At 65.7% G+C, this 20,379-nt stretch overlaps 1 protein-coding gene across 1 annotated transcript in view; it reads right to left on the bottom strand.

Moving 5' to 3' along the window:
* SLC9A3 (solute carrier family 9 member A3) overlaps nt 1-20,018 on the bottom strand; it is a gene marked incomplete at its 5' end in the record, with an annotated part of 30,653 nt that extends 10,635 nt beyond the window's left edge. Inside the window, 2 exon segments of the mRNA NM_001082697.1 lie at nt 317-619; nt 19,687-20,018. Coding sequence (NP_001076166.1) covers nt 317-619; nt 19,687-19,894 — 511 coding nt within the window.
* Nucleotides 20,019-20,379: the final 361 nt, after the last annotated feature.

The raw sequence follows: 20,379 nt of genomic DNA, 5'->3' as shown, positions 1-20,379 counted from the left end.
GCAGGATCAGGTACCTGCGGCAGGTGGGGTGACCCGGGCTGCTATGTGGCCACCGACACACAGGAGGGCTGCAGTGCCGGGCTCAGTGGACAGGACACTGGGCGCTGTGGGCAGCTCAGCCTGTGGTCCGTGGCCCTCACCTGGGGGCTTCTGCCAGCCCCTTCTCCCTTTCCCTGGGGCCGACCCCAGCCCCAGACGCTCCCCGGAAGAACACGCTCCCACCTGCCCAGCCGGTCCTGAATTCGAGGGGGCGCTCGGTGGGCCCCTTGTGCACACCCTCCTTGGGGTCTGTTTCCTGCCCGGCCCCCGGACTCACCCATGATGCCGCTGAGGAAGACTCCGTAGAGCGACAGCCCGGTGGTGGCCGCGTTCCACACAGTGCCCACGACGGCGTAGAGCAGGATGCTGCCCAGGTTGCTGAAGAAGAGCCGGTTGGGCATGAAGTAGCCGGCGTCCAGCACGATGGGCGGCAGCAGGTAGAAGAAGAAGACGGTGGGCGTGAGCGTGAAGGAGGCGATGTGGTCAGCGGCCAGGACGATGCCGCCTAGCACCAGGCCCAGCACGATGAGCAGCGCGCTCTCGGGGACGACACTGGTGACTTTGTGGGACAGGTGGAAGACTGCGGGGGAGGGGAGCGCGTCAGGAGCGGCAGCGGCAGGCACCTGGCCCCTGGGGGCCCTGTGCTCCCTGCACTGCCCTCCCTCAGCTGCCCGGACCCTGCCCCAGCTGGCGTCTCCCCTCCCTGTCGGGTCAAGCCCAGAGGCTCAGAGCCTCAGACGCCGCCCCCACTCTTGCACAGGGAGCTCAGCAGGGCTGGCAGGAGGTGGCTGAGGGGACAGGCGGAGCCCCCCACGAGGGGCCAGGGCAGGGGAGCCCAGTCCCAGGGCAGCCATCGCCTGTCCCACTGTAGCCACCTTCGGGGGGCTGTGGAGTGCAGCCCCAGGTCTCCGGGTCTCCCCCAGCCAGCCTCCGGCCTCGGCCGCCCTGGGCTGCGCAGACTGAGCCCCACACGAAGCTCTTGGGGGTCGGGAAGCTGCCAGGAGGGTGACTCCTTCAGCCCGAGAAAGTACGGTGTACTGCCTTTGTTCCCAGGCTTTGGCCAAAGTCCTCTTGGATGCCAAGCGTCCCCCAGGACAGCCGAGGCCCCAGCCCAGCACAGAGAGTGAGGAGCAGGAGGACCCAGGTCTCGGGCCACACCAGAACCTCCAGGAGGCACCAGCCAGCCCCGCCCTCGACCCGCTCGGCTCCTCCCTGCCCAGCTTCCCCCTGCGGCTTCCTGACGGGTCCTCTTCAAACCTGGTCTGAGCCGGGCACCCTGACCCTGCAGCCAGCACCGCTGTGGGGACAGAGGACCTGCTCCCGGGTGTCCGGTCACGGTTCTGTCCCCCTCCGCGGGGGCAGCAGCGCTGGGAGGCAGCACGATGGCCACCACGGCCACGATGGCCAAAGCCCGCACGGCAGCCTCATGGAGCACGAGTGGACAGCACAGGTGGCATTCCTCCGGGAGGTGCCCCCCACACCGGCTCCCCGCCTGGGGCCTGGGAGTGTGCATCAGGCTCTGGGGCCTGGGGGGCACACGTGGGAGCCATGTCCCAGGTCCCAGGTCCCAGGTCCCAGGTCCCAGGTCCCAGGGATGGCCATGTCCGCTGCATTTGGTGCGATGGCCACAGGCCCCGGGCAGCACTGGACTCTGGCAGGCCCTGGGCTGGCTGGGGAGCCTGCACTGTCTCTCGGGGGTCACTGAGAGGTTCAGGGATGGGCCAGTGGTTGACCACCTCCCCTCCTGTTCCTTCCCAATGGCCACGGAGCTGGGCCTGTATCCGTGGTCCCTGCCCAGAGCCGGGCGCCCCCACAGGCCTGCCCACGGCTCCACACCTGCCCGTGGCTGTGGCCAGACCTGAGGGACATTTCCTTCCTCGCTGGCCCTGTTCCTCACCAGCCCCAGCCCACAGCAGCTGCCCAGCCGGGTCTCCCTGAGGATCCACTGTCCTGGGATCCACTGCTCTGCTTCTGAGCCAAAAATCCTGGCTCTGCGCCTCACCCCTGCAGACATGGCCTGCAGCTCTGACCAGGGCTCAGCCGGACGGTGTCCTGGGCTCCCACGTCCCTGAAACCCTGACTGCCGCTGCCCGTGGGGCCGGCCCAGTTGCGGGAGGCTGTTCTATCAACCAAGGGTGAACCTCGGCGCCGGCAGGTCCCCGTCACTTCCGACCCAGTTCCCTGAGCCGCCTCAGCGCCCAGCACCTGCTGCCGGCGGGGGCTCTGGGCTGCACAGGAGCCCCTCCCCCTGCACACACACGTGTGCATGTCTGTGCCTGTGTGCGTCTATGTGTGGTGTGTGTATGCCTGTGTGTCCACGTGTGCACCTGTGTGTGCATGTCTGTGCCTGTGTGTCCACGTGTGCACCTGTGTGTGCATGTCTGTGCCTGTGTGTGTTCACGTGTGCACCTGTGTGCATGTCTGTGCCTGTGTGTGTCCACGTGTGCACCTGTGTGCATGTCTGTGCCCGTGTGTGTGTCCACGTGTGCACCTGTGTGTGCATGTCTGTGCCTGTGTGTCCACGTGTGCACCTGTGTGTGCATGTCTGTGCCTGTGTGTGTCCACGTGTGCCCCTGTGTGTGCATGTCTGTGCCTGTGTGTGTCCACGTGTGCACCTGTGTGCATGTCTGTGCCCGTGTGTGTGTCCACGTGTGCACCTGTGTGCATGTCTGTGCCTGTGTGTATGTCCACGTGTGCACCTGTGTGTGCATATCTGTGCCTGTGTGTGTCCACGTGTGCACCTATGTGCATGTCTGTGCCCGTGTGTGTGTCCACGTGTGCACTTGTGTGCATGTCTGTGCCTGTATGTCCACGTGTGCACCTGTGTGTGCATGTCTGTGCCTATGTGTATGTCCACGTGTGCACCTGTGTGTGCATGTCTGTGCCTGTGTGTGTCCACGTGTGCACCTGTGTGTGCATGTCTGTGCCCACGTGTGCACCTGTGTGTCCATGTCTGTGCCTGTATGTCCATGTGTGCCCACGTGTGCATGTCTGTGCCTGTGTGTGTCCACGTGTGCACCTGTGTGTGCATGTCTGTGCCTGTGTGTGTGTCCACATGTGCACCTGTGTGTGCGTGTGAGGGGGGTCCTTTCCCATTTCCTCCAGGCTAGCCCCTCCCCTGCCCTGGCTCTGGGGGCTGGGGGCTGATTTCTGCTGCCCTGCTGCTGAGGCCCACAGCTCCATGGTTTGTGCCAGTGGTGGGGCTGGGCTTGCCGGGGTCTCAGGACTCCCCGGCCTCCGAGCCAGGACTGCCTCTCAGGCAGCGATCGACCGGACTCCGATGGCTCAAGCGGCAATTTGCACGGTGCAGCACCCGTGGGTGCAATGGGCCCATCATGGCGGGGAGTCAGGTTCCTGCTCCGCCTGCACGGGCCTGACACGTGGGGCCACGCACATGCCTGTGACCGGGAAATGGACACCCTGACCCAGGAGTGGCTCCCGGCACGGCCTGGACGCTCCCTGTCCCTCCTGAGTGCTGATTCATCTCCAACAGCGGATTGGGCAGGCCGACGGCACGCGTGTGGACACGCACTCACCTGTGGGCCTTCCCCGTCCTCTGTCCCCCCACTCTAAGGGCAGACGCCATGCTGCTCCAGGGCATCTGGGGGTCCGTGGGGCCATCCCTGTCTACAGGCACCTCCTTCAAGCCCCAGGTGAGACAGGTGCCCCCAGGAGCCCAGGAGATGGGTGCCCCAGGAGCCCAGGAGGCGGGTGTCCCAGGAGCCCAGGAGATGGGTGCCCCAGGAGCCCAGGAGACAGGTGTCCCAGGAGCCCAGGGGAGGCGGGTGGACCGCTGTGTTTCACTCCCTAGGGCCCTGGACCTGAGAAAGTCTGGCATGGAGGTCTGGGAAGGGGATGTGTGAGGCCTTAGGGAAAACAGAGCAGAACGAACAGCCTGATGTAGACACCATCACAGCTTACAGCCCACTGTATACACTGTCACAGCCGCCCACGGTATACACCATCACAGCTTATAGTCCACTGTATACACCATCACAGCTAACAGCCCACTGTATACACCATCACAGCTAACAGCCCACTGTATACACCATCACAGCTACCCACTATATACACTGTCACAGCTAGCAGCCTACTGTATACACTGCCACAGCTAACAGGCACTGTGTACACCGTCACAGTCAGGGCCGACAGCGACCCAGGCTCAGTGTTGGAATGTGCCTGTTGCGACACTCAGCGGCACCACGACCAAGCCCAGCACTGAGATGAGCTCTGACACGTGAGGAAGGAGGCGGTGTGGCCCGTGGCTGGCTCCGGCGTGGCTGACAGCCTGACACAGCAGCAGCCAGAGACAGGGCTGGGTCTCCTCGGAGGCCAGAAGAAAGCACGGTGGGGACAGGACGCTGGGAGCGGTGAGGACAGAGCCGCCCACAGGTCGAGGGGCACCCAGCCACGGGAACCATGGCCGAGGCCCAGGGGGTCACAGCCAATTAAGCACAGAATGGCGTGGCCGCGCGCTGGTAACGACAGGTGGCTTTTAGTGCTCATTACAAAGCCCCGTGCGAGGCAAAGGTTGCTGCGAAACTGCCCGTTTCCGGACCAGCGCTGGGCTGCCCAGGGGCAGGCTTGGCCCCGAGGGACACAGCCTGGCGGGCCTGGGTCAAGCCCGAGTCCCGGCCGTCCGGGGGATGGGCAGATTCCGCTGAGTCCATGCAAGGGCAGCGGCACAGCAAATCCTCTGGTTTTACTTTAACGTGGACCTGGCCTCACGCATGGGCTCTGCCTCACAGAGACCAGGGTGGGCAGCAAGGGCGGGAGAAGCGGGGGGCTCGTCACACAGCCCAGGTCGGCAGGGCGGGCCGGGCGGTCTCACTCACAAGTGGGCAGATGCACAGGCACACACGCACACACACGGATACACGCGGATACACACACATGCACACACACAGATACATACACAGTCAGGTACACGCACATGTACACAGTCTCACACAGATACAGAGATACACGCGTACATGTGTACACACAGTCACACACAGAGATACACACGTGTGCACACACATACAGATACACGTAACACACACAAATGCAACACTAGCACACAGCGCAGTCACATATGCACCCAATGCACACACAGATCACAAAGTCACACAGGTGTACACACGTGTACACACACAGACACACACATGTGTGCACATGCAGACACACAGATACACATGTGTACACGTGCAGTCACACACATACAGAGATACATGTAACACACACACAAATGCAACACTAGCACACAGCGCAGTCACACACACACACTCACAGTGCGCACACAGAGCACAGAGACACCGGCACACGCAGACACACGGGCACTGCACAAGGACACACGGGCACGCGCAGACACATGGGCACCGCACAAGGACACCCGGGCACGCGCAGACACGGGCACCGCACAAGGACACACGGGCACGCGCAGACACACGGGCACCGCGCAAGGACACACGGGCACGCGCAGACACACGGGCACCACACAAGGACACACGGGCACGCGCAGACACGGGCACCGCACAAGGACACACGGGCACGCGCAGACACGGGCACCGCACAAGGACACACGGGCACGCGCAGACACGGGCACCGCGCAAGGACACACGGGCACGCGCAGACACGGGCACCACACAAGGACACACGGGCACGCGCAGTCACGGGCACCGTGCAGGGGTTCCCACGGACTTGCACACAGGGAGCAGAGCCTGTTGCTCAGAGCAGCTCGGGGCAGGGACCGCAGCTGAGTCAGCCCCGCCCCGGGCGCGAGGCCCAGGCGTGTGCGGTGACCTCCCAGCAGCCTCTGCAGCCAGCACCAGTGGCCGCCCTGAGCCCGACGGGTGAGGAGGGCTGTGGGGTTCTCCCGGGGCCGTGTGGGGAGCTCCTCCCCGGCAAGGCGGGGCCTGCTGGGGCCAGGGCGGCCGCAGCCTCTGCTCCGCGTCTCGTGGCTTCCAGAACAGCAGCCCCTTCTGATGGCCTCAGCTCACCCGTCAGGCACTTCAAAGGCTGCCCGCTTACAAAATGCAAGCAAGCCTTGCCGCGTTTTATATTTTAAAACTATGTCGTTGGGGCCAGCGTGTACACAGCAGGGAAAGCCACCTGCGGTGCCGGCATCCCATAGGAGCGCCAGCTCGAGGCCCGGCTGCTCCTCTTCCAGTCCAGCTCTCTGCTGGGGCCCGGGAGTGCAGTGGAGGATGCCCAAGTGCTTGGGCCCTGCACCCCATGGGAGACCAGGAGGAAGCTCCTGGCTCCTTCCTTCGGCCTGGCCCAGCCCTGGCTGCTGCAGCCATCTGGGGAGTGAACCAGAGGATGGAAGACCTCTCTCTCTCTGTCTCTGTCTCTTATTCTATCTGTAACTCTGCCTTTCAAATAAAATAAATTTTAAAATCTTTAAAACCTAAAGTGGAAAGGGGGCGGGGGGACTAACCAGTGTTGAGTGCGGCTGTCCCAGGACCCAACCTCCTGACACAAGTGGCCTCCGGGGTCGACTTAGAAAACCCAGGTGAGAACCCCTGTGGGCAGCGGCCCAGTGCGGGCAGTGGGAGAGCAGGGTCCCCGACACTGTCCCCCGAGAGCGGCAGCCGCCCCCAGGACTGTGCACATCAGCCACGGCAAGCAGCAAGGGCTCGGGTCCCCAGAAGCTGGAGCCCAGCGGCCACCCACACCACGCTGCCCTCTCGACCCCCGCCTGTCACTGCGCCACAGCCCGTCTTTGCGGGGGCTCTGGCTGCCAGTCCCGGCGTCCTCACGGCCTCCTGGGCCCGGGGCTGCCGGCTGGGGCTGTCCCGGCAGCAGCCCCGGAGGAGCAGACACGACACAGGGGCCCCGGCCCGGAGAAGGGACAAGCTCACAGCAAGGTCCCTGCCTCCTGCGGCTATTTGGCACGTGGGAGGCACTCCTGGAAGGAGCAAGCCCGGCCCCCGTGTGAGCTCTTGGGAGCTTGGGAGGACGCAAGCGGACCCTCAGCCCACCCAAGTGGACTGCCTGGTACAACGACACCACCCCCAGATGTGACGTCCGTCACACGGTCCCAGACGAAGATTAGTTTTAATTTTTTAATTTTTTTTTTTTTGACAGGCAGTTAGACAGTGAGAAAGAGACAGAGAAAGGCCTTCCTTTCCGTTGGTTCACCCCTCAAGTGACCACCACGGCCAGCATGATGCGCCAATCTGAAGCCAGGAGCCAGGTGCTTCTCCTGGTCTCCCATGGGGTGCAGGGCCCAAGCACTTGGGCATCCTCCACTGCACTCCCGGGCCACAGCAGAGAGCTGGACTGGAAGAAGAGTGAACGGGACAGAACCGGCACCCCAACCAGGACTAGAACCCGGGGTGCTGGCGCTGCAGGCGGAGGATTAGCCTAGTGAGCCGCGGTGCCGGCCCCAGACGAAGATCAGGCAGAGACTCTGGGTCGACCCAGAGAACGGCCTCAAAGCTGCTGCTAGCACCTACGCAAGGGCACCAGGGAAACAGGTCCTGACGCACTGGATGGCGCCTACCTGTCTGCTGGGGAGACAGGGACGGCACATCTCCCTCCACTGCCTCACCCCCAGATGCCTGCAACAGCTGGGCTGGGCCAGGCCAGGGCCAGGGGCAGGGGCTCCATCCAGGCCTCCCACATGGGCGGCAGGGCACAAGCAGGGCAGCCGTGGCTGCTGCCCCTGGGCTGCGCGTCAGCAGGGAGCGGAACTGGGCCAGGCTTGCTGACCGGGGTGCAGGCTGGACGCCACCTGTCTCGCAGGGGTAGCGACATGTCGGCCAGGAGCACACGGGCCGTGAACGCCTCAACCGGGACGCACAGAAGGACTCAGGCCTGCGGCCACACAGCAGAGAGCAGAGCTGGCCCCAACACAGCCCGCGGGCCAAGACTGCTGACCACGGAAACAGAAGCCGCCCAAAGAACCTACAGGGAATTCCGGGTTGACGAGCGCGGTGTCTGAAGGGACCCTCAGCTGCCTGGGTGAGGAGGTGACTTGGGCAGTAGAGGTGACCTGGGCAGCAGAGGAGGTGACCTGGGCAGCAGAGGAGGTGGCCTGGACAGCAGAGGTGACCTGGGCAGCAGAGGTGACCTGGACAGCAGAGGAGGTGACCTGGACAGCAGAGGTGACCTGGGCAGCAGAAGTGACCTGGACAGCAGAGGTGACCTGGGCAGCAGAAGTGACCTGGACAGCAGAGGAGGTGACCTGGACAGCAGAGGTGACCTGGACAGCAAAGGAGGTGACCTGGACAGCACAGGAGGTGACCTGGGCAGCAGAGGAGTGACCTGGGCAGCAGAGGAGGTGACCTGGGCAGCAGGAGGTGACCTTGACCTTCCAGCAAAGGGCTGGCGGGCGTGAGCAGGGCCTGGATGACCCGAAGGTGCCACTCTGCACCAGGAGCTGCTCCCATCCTCGGCTAGGAGGCTTGTGTGGATCTGGGGAACTCTGCGGTTCCCGGGCAGGGCAAGTACAAGACTGCAGGCACCCAGGCACCGGCCAGCGCCGTGCGGCCGGCCCCTGTGACCTGAGAGCCCAGCACAGGCCGCACCGGGACCCCGGCGCCGGCTGAGGGGAGGGGCCCCGCCCCGACAGAGCGTGGTGCTGAGGAAGCGCAGCCCTGAGCGGGGAGCAGGCACAGCCGGCAGGGAGGAGGGCGCTCCGGCCTCAGGGGACCCCACCAGAAGCGGGGGTCCCAGGGACCCAGGGCCAAACGCACCCGAAGACCCCAGGGGGCGGGCTCCCAGTGGCATCTGGGCGTGGGGAGTGCCGGGAACCTGTCAATCACATTGCGGAGCAGCCGCCAGATTGGCTGGGCTCTACAGCCGGGTGTGGTGGCCGGGGGCCAGAAGGGCCACCCCAAGGACCGAGCCGATGGAAAATCCACGGAGGAGACGCAGCTCTGGGGCGGGCCTGGGGACACGGGGCCTCCCGGAGGCGTGCGAGCAGGGTCTCTGCGGGGGGCAGGCTCAGCCCGGCTTCAGAAAATTCCAGCGGGGACATTCGCTCCGAGGGCTCCTTTTGTGCAGATAAAATGTGTGGGCAGCGTCCCAAGGCCACTGCAGACCAGACCAGCCTGTGCCGCTCACGTGGCCACGGCCCCCACCATCCGGGAGCCCACAGAGTGACCCCCAGCCGGGCCCAAGTCACGAGCTGCTGCCTGGGCAGCGGCAGGGAGCCACGGGCACGATGAGTTTGGATGTCTGTGCCGTGTGCCAAGGGCACAGGGGCCAGCAGCAGAGAAGCCCCCCACAGGGGACGAGGGAGGGCCCAGGGTCCCCCCGCCAGGGCTTGAAGCATGCGGAGCTGGGGGCGGTGCAAAGGGCACTGAGGCCCCGGGCGCAGCCTCGCCCAGGCTGTGCCAGCTCCCCAGGCCCCATCGTCCACCCCAGACGTGGCGGGGTCATGCTAGGAGGCCCTGGCCACCTCCCTGTGGGGCCACCCCACAGGGTGAGCGGCCACCGCAGAGCAGGCGGCCCCGTCTGTGGAGTCACAAGTCCACGCTCCCTGCACACGGGACGGCTCTGTGTCCAGGCCTGGCTTATCTCTGGCAGCCTCGGTTTCCAGGGGCTGAGATGAAAGTCCCCGCCCCCGGGCTGCTGGGAGATGCCAATCAGACCCCCGGAGCGCTGGGTCCCCAGTGGCGGGCGGGCAGCCACACAAGCAGCCCCCACTCCGGGGCACCCCAGTTGCCCCAGCTCGGTTCACCCACACGGGCCCTGGCAAGTCTCGGGGGGAAGCCAGTGACCTGGCCGCCGGGAGCAGCTCCCAGGGGAGGGGTGCCAGGGGCCGAAGCCCTCGGAAGTTCCAAATGCCAGAGCAGAAACCAGAATCCAACAGAACAGTCCAGAGCCCCCCCCCCCGCCCCCGGGAGAGAAACCCCGAGGCGAGCCGGCTGCTCCCAAGGAGGCACGGCACAGACACAGACTGGGGCCGGACCCCGGGGGCTCAGGGCAGGGCGCCCACCTGAGCCTCCCCTGCCAGCTGGGGAGTGGGGCCAGAGCGGGGGCGGGCAGGGCTGGCCTCCTCCCTGAGGGAAGCCGACAGCCCCAGGGGACAAAGATGGCTCTGCCTGGCAGGCAGCACGGGCAGGGGTTTGCTGGAGGCTCCCCCATCTTCCGAGAGTCGAGGGGTCAGTGCCCAGAGGCAGGGCAAGAGCAACAGCTTGGAGGAGTAGCGCAGAGGCCCTGGGGAGGGGGCTGGCACGTGCGCCCCCTGTCGGCACGCCCATGCTGCCAGCCCCCCCCCCCCGCCCCGTGACTCCCAGCATCCCACGCCTGGGCCCAGCACAGCCCCTGCTAGGCCTACCCATCCCCTTTCTCTGCAGGCTCTGCCCTCGGTCCTGTAAGCCCACCTTGGGACTCCTGTATGCACCCACCCACAGGTGAGGTCCTGGCCGAGAGGCCCCAAATACCCAACATGCATCAGCAAAACCATGGGTGGCCCAAAGGTGACAAAACACACAGAAGCTGACGCCGAAAGCACACCCACTTAGCTCAGCGCCAAGACCCACAAAGGAATCGCAATAACCCAAACTCGGGCACAAGTCTGACAGAGTGCGCAAGAGCCCTGTGCCGGGAAAATGTGGAATTCTGATGGAAGCCATTTAAAAGGTGACCTTCCTGGAGGGAAACGCCGAGACCCCCTCGCTCAGCGGCAGGCCGTGACCCACATTCAAAGCAGTGCCTGCAGGAGTCTCCTGGCCACGGCGGAGCGAGCCTGGAGTGTGAGTGCCGTGCAGAGGTCCTGGGAGTCCACGCATCACGGACGCGGCACAGAGCCTGGGAGCCGACTCTGCCGAGCCCCCGCAGCTCTAGCTCTGGTGCCGTGGCCACACAGCGCTCCAACCCGGCCGCAGTGCAGGAGGGAGCCTAGCGTGGCTTCTCACCCAGTGACGCCCCCAAAACTAGGCACAGGCCCCCAGAGCTCACCAGAGGACTCACTCGAAAGGGGCAGGAGGCCCAGGTGTGGAACACGAGACCACGGGACTTCTGGAAGGACCCGCGGGGGCCGTCAGGTGACCTCCAGCTTGGCGGTGAACTTCAGGTAAAATGCCAACCACATGACCCATGCATGAGAGAAAAAACTGCTGAACTGGATTTCGCGAAAGTTAAAAGAATTAAAATGCTAAGAGAATGCAAAGACAGCCACAAGCTGGGAGAAAGCATTTGCAAAGCTTTTACCTGGAAAGGGCACATTTCCAAAACGCACGAAAAACAAGGCAGTGAACAGCCGGACCAAAGACACCGTGGCAAAGATGCAAATGAGAAGACGCCAGAGCCCGGCACACGGGGGCCGTCCTAAGATCCCAGCCTGGAAAGGCTGCACCATCCCGGCCGCACGAACATCCGGGGCCAGGGTCAGAGGGCGGGGTGACCCAGCTCCGGTGACCCTGACACCTTTGGGCAAACCCAGGGCGCAGCCAACGCTGGGGGCACTCAAGCAAGCGAGGTCCTGTGCAGACACTGGGGCCGGGGCCGCGGGAGGAGGCAGGCGGGGCACAGGGACGCTGGGCCACTCTGGGCTGTTCCCCAAGTCTGAAAGTCTGGGAATTCATCTCTCCCAGGAAGCAGCGCCCTCACCCGGGGTAGACACACCCGCCTCTCTCCTGGACCCTCACGGCTCAGAGGGGCCCCTGCACCGCACCAGACAGCCGCACCGCAGAGGCCAGGAGGGCTGGGGGCCAGGGAGGGGCAGTGTGGTGTGCAAGTGGGCGCCAGGTGGGTGTGGGCAGCAGCAGGGGCCGCCCGCTCCAGGAAGCTACAGAGCCCGGGGGCTGGGAGCTGGTGGCCTTGGGCGGCCCCACCTGAAGCTTGCAGCGGCTTCAGTCACCCAGGTCCCCGGCTGGCAGGCCCAGGTGTGGCAGGGAGAGTCCCACACCACCGGGCACCACCATAGCGGTGTGCGGTTAAAGTCATCCTGCTTTATCACTGGGGACCGCTGATCTATGTGCCTGTTTTATAAGCTAAACGTGAGGTGCAAAGCCATAGCCTGCACGGTTCAGCTGCACCCACAGCCCAGTCCCCCACGGGGCTCCTGGAGGGATCTGCTGTGCACAGCCGCCACACTCCCTCTCAGGAGCTGCTCCTGAGGGACCCACAATGCAGCTGTTGGTGATGCCTGGGCCCGAGGGCCCTCACAGACCCAGAATCCCCCACGCCGCAGGACCGGGGAGAGAGCCCAGGACACACCTGCAGGCCACGGGGCAAGGCGCGCTGAGTCCCAGAGACGGTGTGGGCCCCGGCCACAGACCCCTTCAGTCCCTTAGAAACCTCTGGTGCCGTGACTGCCACACCTGCCTCCACGTGTGCACACGCCTCCTCCATGCGCACACATGTGCCACCACCACGGCGCACACACGGCCCCGCTGGTGACGCTGTGTTGGCCACAGTGCCCCTCACTGCTGGGGGTGGGGAGCCTTGGGTAACTCCGCTCGGTGCTGTTGGCCACTCAGCGGGTCCAGCTCTGTGGGCTGGGCTGGAGCAGGGACCCCCCACCCAGAGGGGGCTGCGCCTCCCTGCCCTTCCCCCGTCTGGGAAGCTGTGCCGTCTCCGAGTGACCCGGCTCTTGAGAAACCCAGGACGAGGACCCGGGGGTGGGAAGAGGCGCCCGGGACAGCCGAGGGAGCAGGACCCTGGGGTTGGTCCCTTGCGAGGTGCAAGCCCCTCTGAGGTCTGCGCATCCTGTACCCTCCCTCCCAGCTCTGCTGAGACCCCCTGCCGGTGACAACACAGCCACCACTCCCTGGGCACTGCCGGGGGCTGGGTCCCCAGAGCTCGGGCAGCGTCTGGGAGGACAGGGCCCGCAGGAGCTGGGGTCCCACTCCTCACGGCCGCCCTGGGGCGCCAGACATAGCCTTGGCCTCCATTCAGACCCCACTGGACTTTGGCACCCCAGCCCAGCAGGTGGCGAATTCACAGAGGTTTCCTGATTGGCCAGAGTCAGACTGCACAGCCGCCCCGACCCCGGCACCCGGGGACACGCTGTCCCTGCCCTCGGCCCTCCCCACGCCCCACCCAGGACGCCGGCCCAGGGAGCCCAGGCTGGCAGGCCCCCCGCAGGCGCAGGGTCACGCCCTTCCCTGCAGCACTGCTTTCCCTGAAGGCTGTCCTGTGCCTGGGCAGAGTCCACACCCTTCAGCCTGCCCTGTCTTCCAGCCCTGACACCGTCTGCACGAGCCCCGGGCGGGGCCTCCTCTGGGGACCCCAGGTCCTCTTGCTCTGCCTGGCCCCCTCCCCCAAGGCTGACTCACCATCCCCTTCTGCACCCCTGGCTGCCCCGGAGCCCTCAGCCTGAGGCTCGGTGCTCCCTGGACGCATGAGGCTCCATGGCAGAGCCCCCAGGAGCAGCCCAAGGCAGGACCCGAGGACGGCAGAGAATCGACCCCCGGCCTGTCCTGCCACGGGCACAGTGCCCCTCCCCCCACGCCACGCCCCACACAGCATACCCAGTGTGGACGCTCGGCTTCTCGGGTGTGCACTCTCTGAATGTCTTTGAGCACAGGTGGACAACGCCGGAAGCCGTGCCCACGTCACGAGCCCCGGGAGGGGCCCGGCCAGCGCTCATCAGCACCCCGCTGCCCCTTGCCCCTCTGCACATGGGCTGTGAGGGGTGGTGTCAGCAGGTGGCCGTTCCCCAGCCACGACTCCTGGGGGGGTCTGGGTTGGTTTAGCTTGGATTCACCCGCAGCGGTGCCTACAGGTCCTGACACCACATCTGTTGCCTGAATACTGAACTAACTGTTAGGGGCTCCTGTCCTGACGCAGCTGTCGCCATACGGACAAAATAAACCAGATGGAAAAGCCACCACCGTCCCGGGGGCCCGGCCCAGTCGCTGTGCCAGGAGAGGGCTGTGGGTGGGGCCTGGCGCCAAGGTGGATGATTCAGGGTGTGCCCCCACCCCGGCTCTGACACCGAGGGGCTTCAGGAGCCACTTCCCGGGTCTGGGCCCCAGCATCTGGAGGACACTACAGACGGGGCGAGCCAGGCCTCTCCCACGCAGCACGCACCTGCTCATTCATTCATTCACCCACACCCACGCCGCCATGCGTGCATTCATTCCCTCGTCTGTCCACATCGGGTCCTTGCAGCCACAGGCCCGCCAGGCTCCAGGCTCAGAGTCCAGAAGAACAAGCAGACGCCCCGGCCCCTTGCCACACAGGCTTGGCCAAGCCGGAAGAACCGGGTGCTGGGAGCGGAGTCCTGGGCGCTGGGGTGAGCAGCACTCCCAGCTCAGAGAGGGTGAGGCGGGAGATGCCGGGTGTGGGGATGAGGCGCAGTGGGTGGGGCTCGGCTCCAGGAGAGAAAACAGCACTGGGGAAGGAGGAAGTGGGGGTGGGCTGAGAGGTCAGAGGTCATGGGGATGGGACAGAGAGCCAAGGGGCAGGTGCCACCTGGGGCAACAGACAGGGACTGCTCAGCCCCTCACCCTGGAGTCACCCCTTCTTAGTGTGTCCCTACGCAATGGACAAGGACCTTCCAGCCACCCACATGGCCAGAGAGAAACCATCCACTCCGGGCTCTGCACAGACCTAGCGCCAAGACCCAGCACCCCAAGACCTGGCACCTGGAGACTCAACACCCTGAGACCCGGCACCCCAAGACCTGGCACCTGGAGACTCAGCACCCCGAGACCCAGCACCCCAAAACCCAACACCCCAAGATCCAGCACCCCGAGACCCAGCACCCCAAAACCCAGCACCCCAAGACCCAACACCCCAAGATCCAACACCCCGAGACCCAGCACCCTGAGACCCAGCACCCTAAGACCCAGCACCCTAAGACCCAGTACCCTGAAACTGGCACCTGGAGACCCAGCATCATGAACTCAGTACCCTGAGACCTGGTACCCCGAGAACTAGCACCCCAAGACCCAACACCCCAAGATCCAACACCCTAAGACCCAGCTTCCTGAGACTGGCACCTAGAGACCCAGCACCCTATGAGCCAGTACCCTGAGACCCAGCACCCAAGACCCAGCACCCCAAGACCCAACACCCTGAAACTGGCACTTGGAGACCCAGCATCATGAACTCAGTACCCTGAGACCTGGTACCTGGAGACCCAGCACCCTGAGACCTGACACCCTGAGACCTGGCACCTGGAGACTCAGTACCCCGAGATCCAGCACCCCGAGACTGGCCCCTGGAGACTCAGTACCCCGAGACTGGCCCCTGGAGACTCAGTACCCCCAGACCCAGCACCCCAAGACTGGCCCCTAGAGACTCAGCACCCCGAGACCCAGCACCCTGAGACCTGGCCCCTGGAGTCTCAGCACCCCGAGACCCAGCACCCCGAGACTGGCCCCTGGAGACCTGATGCTGAAGAGCAGGCTCCTGGCGGCCACGCCATGGGCACAGAGGTCACAGGGGCAGGCCCCACGCCCGTGCCCAAGTGGGGACCGAGCTGGCTGTGGGGAGGCCCCGGCCTCTTCTCCGGGGAGGTGAATCGCTGGGCCTGGTTCACCACAGAGACCGCAGGTGTGGAGTTTGGCCCCCTGAATGGGGTCGGCAATACAGAGGTGGGGACCCCAAGTCCAGCTCCTGGGGAGCCCTGGCAAGGGAAATCCCCTGCTGCCAGCTGGGTGAGCAGAACCCACATCCTTCCCAGAGCGTGAGCGCCCAGCAGGGCCAACAGGTGCGGGTGGGCCCTGCCTGGACAGGACAGCCTGGGGCTCGGCCCCTGACCTTTGCCCTCTCCTCGGGAGATTCCCAGGCAAGGCGGCGTGGATTGCTTCCAGTGGCTGCTGACCCAGACCAGCAGTCTCTCCCTCCCAGGGCGACGCTGGGCACGTCCGGCTCCCACCTCTGCTGCTGGCCCTGGCTCCAGGCCCGCCGACACACCGCTCCTGCCTCTCGTGCTTGGGCCCAGAGCCCCTCCCTCGTCCTCTGGGGGAGCAGAGGGGGTGGGAGAGCAGCAGGGGCAGGAGCCGTGGGAAAGCTGTGGGACAGGCAGGGTGTCTCACAGGGCCTCCTGTCCTGGGGCGCACGGAATACAAACTTCGAGCTCCCAAGCTGGACCCCGGCTCCTCCACAGCCTGGGACTGTGACCCAGGGCAGCCACGTGGAGACATCACAGGTCTAGACAGAGATCACAGCCCCACAGGCAGGAGTAGACCTCCGGGCGCCAGGACAGGGGCCTTGAAGGGCCACTGTACACGCATCCAAAGAGAAGGCTACGGTCCAAGGCCAAGGCCTCAGCAGCAACATCACAGAACAGCACTGAGAGACAGAGGCAGACGGCAGAGCCCCCACCCTCACCCCACGGGAGCGTCCCAAGCCTGGAGCCCCTGGAACCACCACTTCCCTGAACTGGGGACAAGCACTTCCCATGACCCCGAGGGTCCCCATCTTGGCAGGCCACACGCCCAGGGCTAACACTGGTGAAGTGCCCAGGGGGGCTCCAGCTGGACGGCTACCTGAGGGGTCACAGAAGTCCCATCCAGGACCTCTGTCCTCCGCTGCCCCGCACCCCAGGGGTCCCTGCTGGTCTCTATGCCGGCCGGCCCTTGGGGTGCGAGTCTACAGCCACCATCCAAACCCATGTTCCATGCCCGCCGGCCAGGGAGTGAATCACCAGGCGCCAGGGGCCTTGGGCCAGCATCCAGGGTGGGCCTCACCCCTCACCACCTGGCACAGCCCCAGCCTCAGTGTGCCCTCCAGACCCTGGGTTACTCGCCTAGGGTGCCATGGGGATCACTCTCCCTGCCAGGACCCACGACCTCTGCTGCGTAGTGGCCCCTGCAGGCCGCTGGTATGAGTGTCTCAGCCTCGCCGTGTCCTCACAGCCACCCCAGCTGGCAGGACAGACGAGGTCAGCGCAGTGGACGGCCCTGCCCAGAAGCGAGCGGCTCGGGGGGTAGGGGGACAGACTGGGCCGGAAGCCCCCACCTCTGCATTGCAATTGACAGCCCAGGACCCCCGCTGTCCTCCCAGGAGCAGCTCTGGGTTGTGCCCATTCTGTCCATTGCCCTATGGCCAGTGCTGACCAAGTCCCGCCCTCCCGACAGCCCCAAGTAGGGGCCAAAGTCCTCTGAGGCCTGCAGAGAGCCGGTTCAGCCTCCCCCATGGACCCCCGCAGCCTGGCCTCCTCCTCAGCCTGCCCGGGCGCCTCCCCTGGCCTCCTCAGCTCTCCTGCCTGGCCCAGGGTCACCAGCTCACCAAACGGGATGAGGCAGGATGTGACCTGCTGTGTGTGGCTGCTGGCTGGAGACCCCAGGAGCAGGCATCCTGGATGTCCCTGCCCCCGTGCCACGGACAGGAGCTCCAGCCTCAGCGGCTCCTCCCTCCCTTTCTGACTCTCCATGCCAGGTGGGGAGCCCAGGGGCCAAGGGCACAGAGCAGGGAGCTCACAGCAAAGCCTCTGGGAGCCCAGACCCACACCTGACCCTCAGCAGGCTCTGGGCCACGCTGCTGCTGCGCTGTCCCTAGCAGCTGGAACGGGCAGCTCTAGCTCTGCGGCCTCTCTCTGTCCCCAGCTGCCCGAAGGACACACCCAGAGCCAGACTGGGTGCTCATGTGCCACTCCAGAGACTTGGAACAGGGGCTGGCATCGTGGCGTGCAGGGAAGGCCACCCACACGGGCGCCGGTTCGAGTTCGGCTGCTCCACTTCCCATCCAGCTCCCTGCTAATGGCCTGGGAAAGCAGAAGAGGACAGCCAAACTGTTTGGGCCCTGCCACCCACGAGGGAGACCCAGATGAAGCTCCCGGCTCCTGCCTTTGGCCTGGCCCAGCACTGGCCTTGGTGGCCATGTGGGCAGTGAACCAGCAGATGGGAGATCTCTCTCTCTCTCCCTCTCGCTCTCTCTCCATCTCTCCCCTCTCTCTGTAACTCTGACCAAATGCTGGGAGATCACAAACACCCAGCCACCCTGGTAGGACCACCCCGACCGCTTCAGACAACACAATGGCTCCACAAGCAGGATGAAGCCCTCGGCTGGGGACATGGGGCAGCTTCACGGAACCCAGGATCCCCCATTCCTGCAGGATCCGCCACACAGTGGCTGCGCCTGGCTGCGTGATGGCGCTGGGGCCTCTGGCTGCGGGGAGCGGCTCTGGAGACCTGCGAGGAGGCAGGTCAGGTGCAGAGTTCACAGGGCAGGGGGCAGGAGGAGGGTGAGCCACAGGGAGGGGGATGGGTGTGGGGGCCTGCTTGTTACTGTTGGGGCTGGGGAAGGTGAGTGGGGGGGGCAGAGTCTGGGCCGGGGGCCTACACAGGGGCACCACGGTGACTTGTGAGGCTGGGGCTTGTTCCATGAGGAGGGGACGAGGAGGGGACCCAGTGTCACCTGGGTGTGGGGAGATGACCATGCCAGGATCCCTGTTGGGCAGTCATACCCCTGGGTGAACAGGAGAGCACCACGGTGCTGGTGTGGCCAGCCAGGCAGTGGAGATGGGGCACAGGTCAGAGCCAGGGCCTGGGTGGGGAGGAGGTCGGGCCTCTGAGCTGCTGAGACACCAGGAGGGGCGGCCACACAGAGGGCAGGTGGGTGAGGGGCAGCAAGGGTCCTGGCTTACATTTTAGGGGGGAGAGACTTGGCCCCTCTGTGGATACGGCCCAGGGTGGGACATTGCAAAGGAGACTTGGCCCCTCTGCGGATGCACCCCAGGGTGGGACATTGCACAGGAGACTGTGTCCTTAGAGCCCCTGCTGGTCACAGGCATGTGCTGCTGGGGAGGGGGATGGGTGGCCACCACAGCCGCCTGGACGTCCACTCTGGTCTAGTCCGCGTGCTTGGGAGACCTAGGGAACGGCAAGCTCTGGGGCCAGGCAGAACCCGGTCCCCTCGAGTGGGGTTGGCCCGCGAGTGCCCCGTCCACTGTCTGAGCCCTCCCCACTGCTGCTCCCACGGCAGGCTGTGGAGGCTGGACCTCAGCAGGCAGTAGCCTTAGGAAGCAGCCAGGGTTGGCCCTGCACCCACGGTGGCAAGGCCACAAGCCCCACTCTCACGAGGAGACCCAGCGGCCAGGTCAGGGGGCCAGGAGGCCACAGAGAAGAGGAGACAGGAGGATCTGGAGAGGGAGAGGGAGGAGAGGGATGGAAGGGGAGGGGCCAGGTCTGCAGGAGCAGACCCCAGCAGCGTGCCCCCAGGCTGGCAGGGGACCCCTAAGCCGCCCCTCCTTGCACCAGATTCCCCCATGGGAACTCCCCCGGGGGCGGCTGCTCGGCTCCCTGGCTCCACCCAGCTGGAGCCTCCACCGCTCAATCAAGCCAGCCAGCGCCTCCAGGAAGACCCTCCCTGCAAACTTTGATCCCTACCGCGCAGAAGAACGCTGACCTTGCTGTCACCTTGCCCGGAGGTCCCTGCAAGCCCCACTTTCCCGGACCTGTGCGCCGCTCAGGAAGAGAAAGGGCGGACAGACAAGCCGCGCCGGGCTCGCCCTGTTCCCGGGGTTGCTTTTCTGATGGAAGGGAAACGTCGCCGAACCCGGCCAGACCGAGAGCCTTAAAGCCCCCAGACCCTGCGGGAGACCCAGCGACAGCGGCCTGGACGCCAGCAGAAGGAGCCGATGAGACCGGCCTGGCGCCCGGACTTGCAGCTGCGCTCCAACCCGCGGCGGCCGCAACTCCGCCGGACGCGCCCCTTCCCCATCGGATACCCAAGACCAGGCGGCGGCGGCTGCGCCGCCGAGACCGAGGCCCGCGCCTGGCTTGGTCCCTCGGACGGGATCCCAGGGCCGCTTACCGATCTTAGCCAAGCTGGCCACGAGGACCCAGAGCGCGATGATGTAGGGGTCCTGGACGTGGTGCCATTTGAACGTGACTATCTGGAAGCCCTGGATCTCATCGTGATGCTCCTGCTCGGCGCCCTGCGTCCAGGGCAGCGCGCCCAGCGCCAGCACCAGCGCCAGCAGCAACCCCCAGCAAGGGCCGCAGCCCCCGCGCCCTGACATCGCCTCTGCCGCTCAGCGCCGGGGCCCGACGCGCATGTCGCGTGGGGAGGGTCCCTCTGCGCGAGGCCGCGGGACGCGCGTGGGCGGCGTGAAGCCTTGCGCGAGCCGGTGAGGCGGCAGTCCCGGTCCCCGCCAGCTGGGGTGGCCTTTAATCCGGCGGCCCCAGGGCGGGGCCTTCCCGCCCCCGCCGCGCACACGTGAGCGCAGACACCGTCGCCTGCCCGCCCGGCCTGCGCACGCCCTGCCCAGGACGCCCGGCCCCAGCTCCTGCGCGCCGGTCCCGGCGCCTTCTCCGGAGCAGCTGCCGGGAAGGCACAGGTCCGCGAGGTCGCGCTGCGAAGGGCAAACCGGGACCGGGTGGCCGCCTCCCTTGGGGGCGGGGCCCCTCGGACTCGGACACTGTGCGGATGGACGGGCCGTCCCGGCGCCTCCGGCATCCCCCGCGGGGCTCCCGAAGTCGCTCCCTGTGCGCCAGCGCGGGACCG

Source organism: Oryctolagus cuniculus, chromosome 14, assembly GCF_051225735.1.
Source record: "Oryctolagus cuniculus isolate XC-2025 breed Fujian yellow rabbit chromosome 14, ASM5122573v1, whole genome shotgun sequence".
Taxonomy (NCBI): Eukaryota; Metazoa; Chordata; class Mammalia; order Lagomorpha; family Leporidae; genus Oryctolagus; species Oryctolagus cuniculus.
Note: the sequence above shows the minus strand (reverse complement) of the source record. Positions and strands in the feature narration are given on the sequence as shown.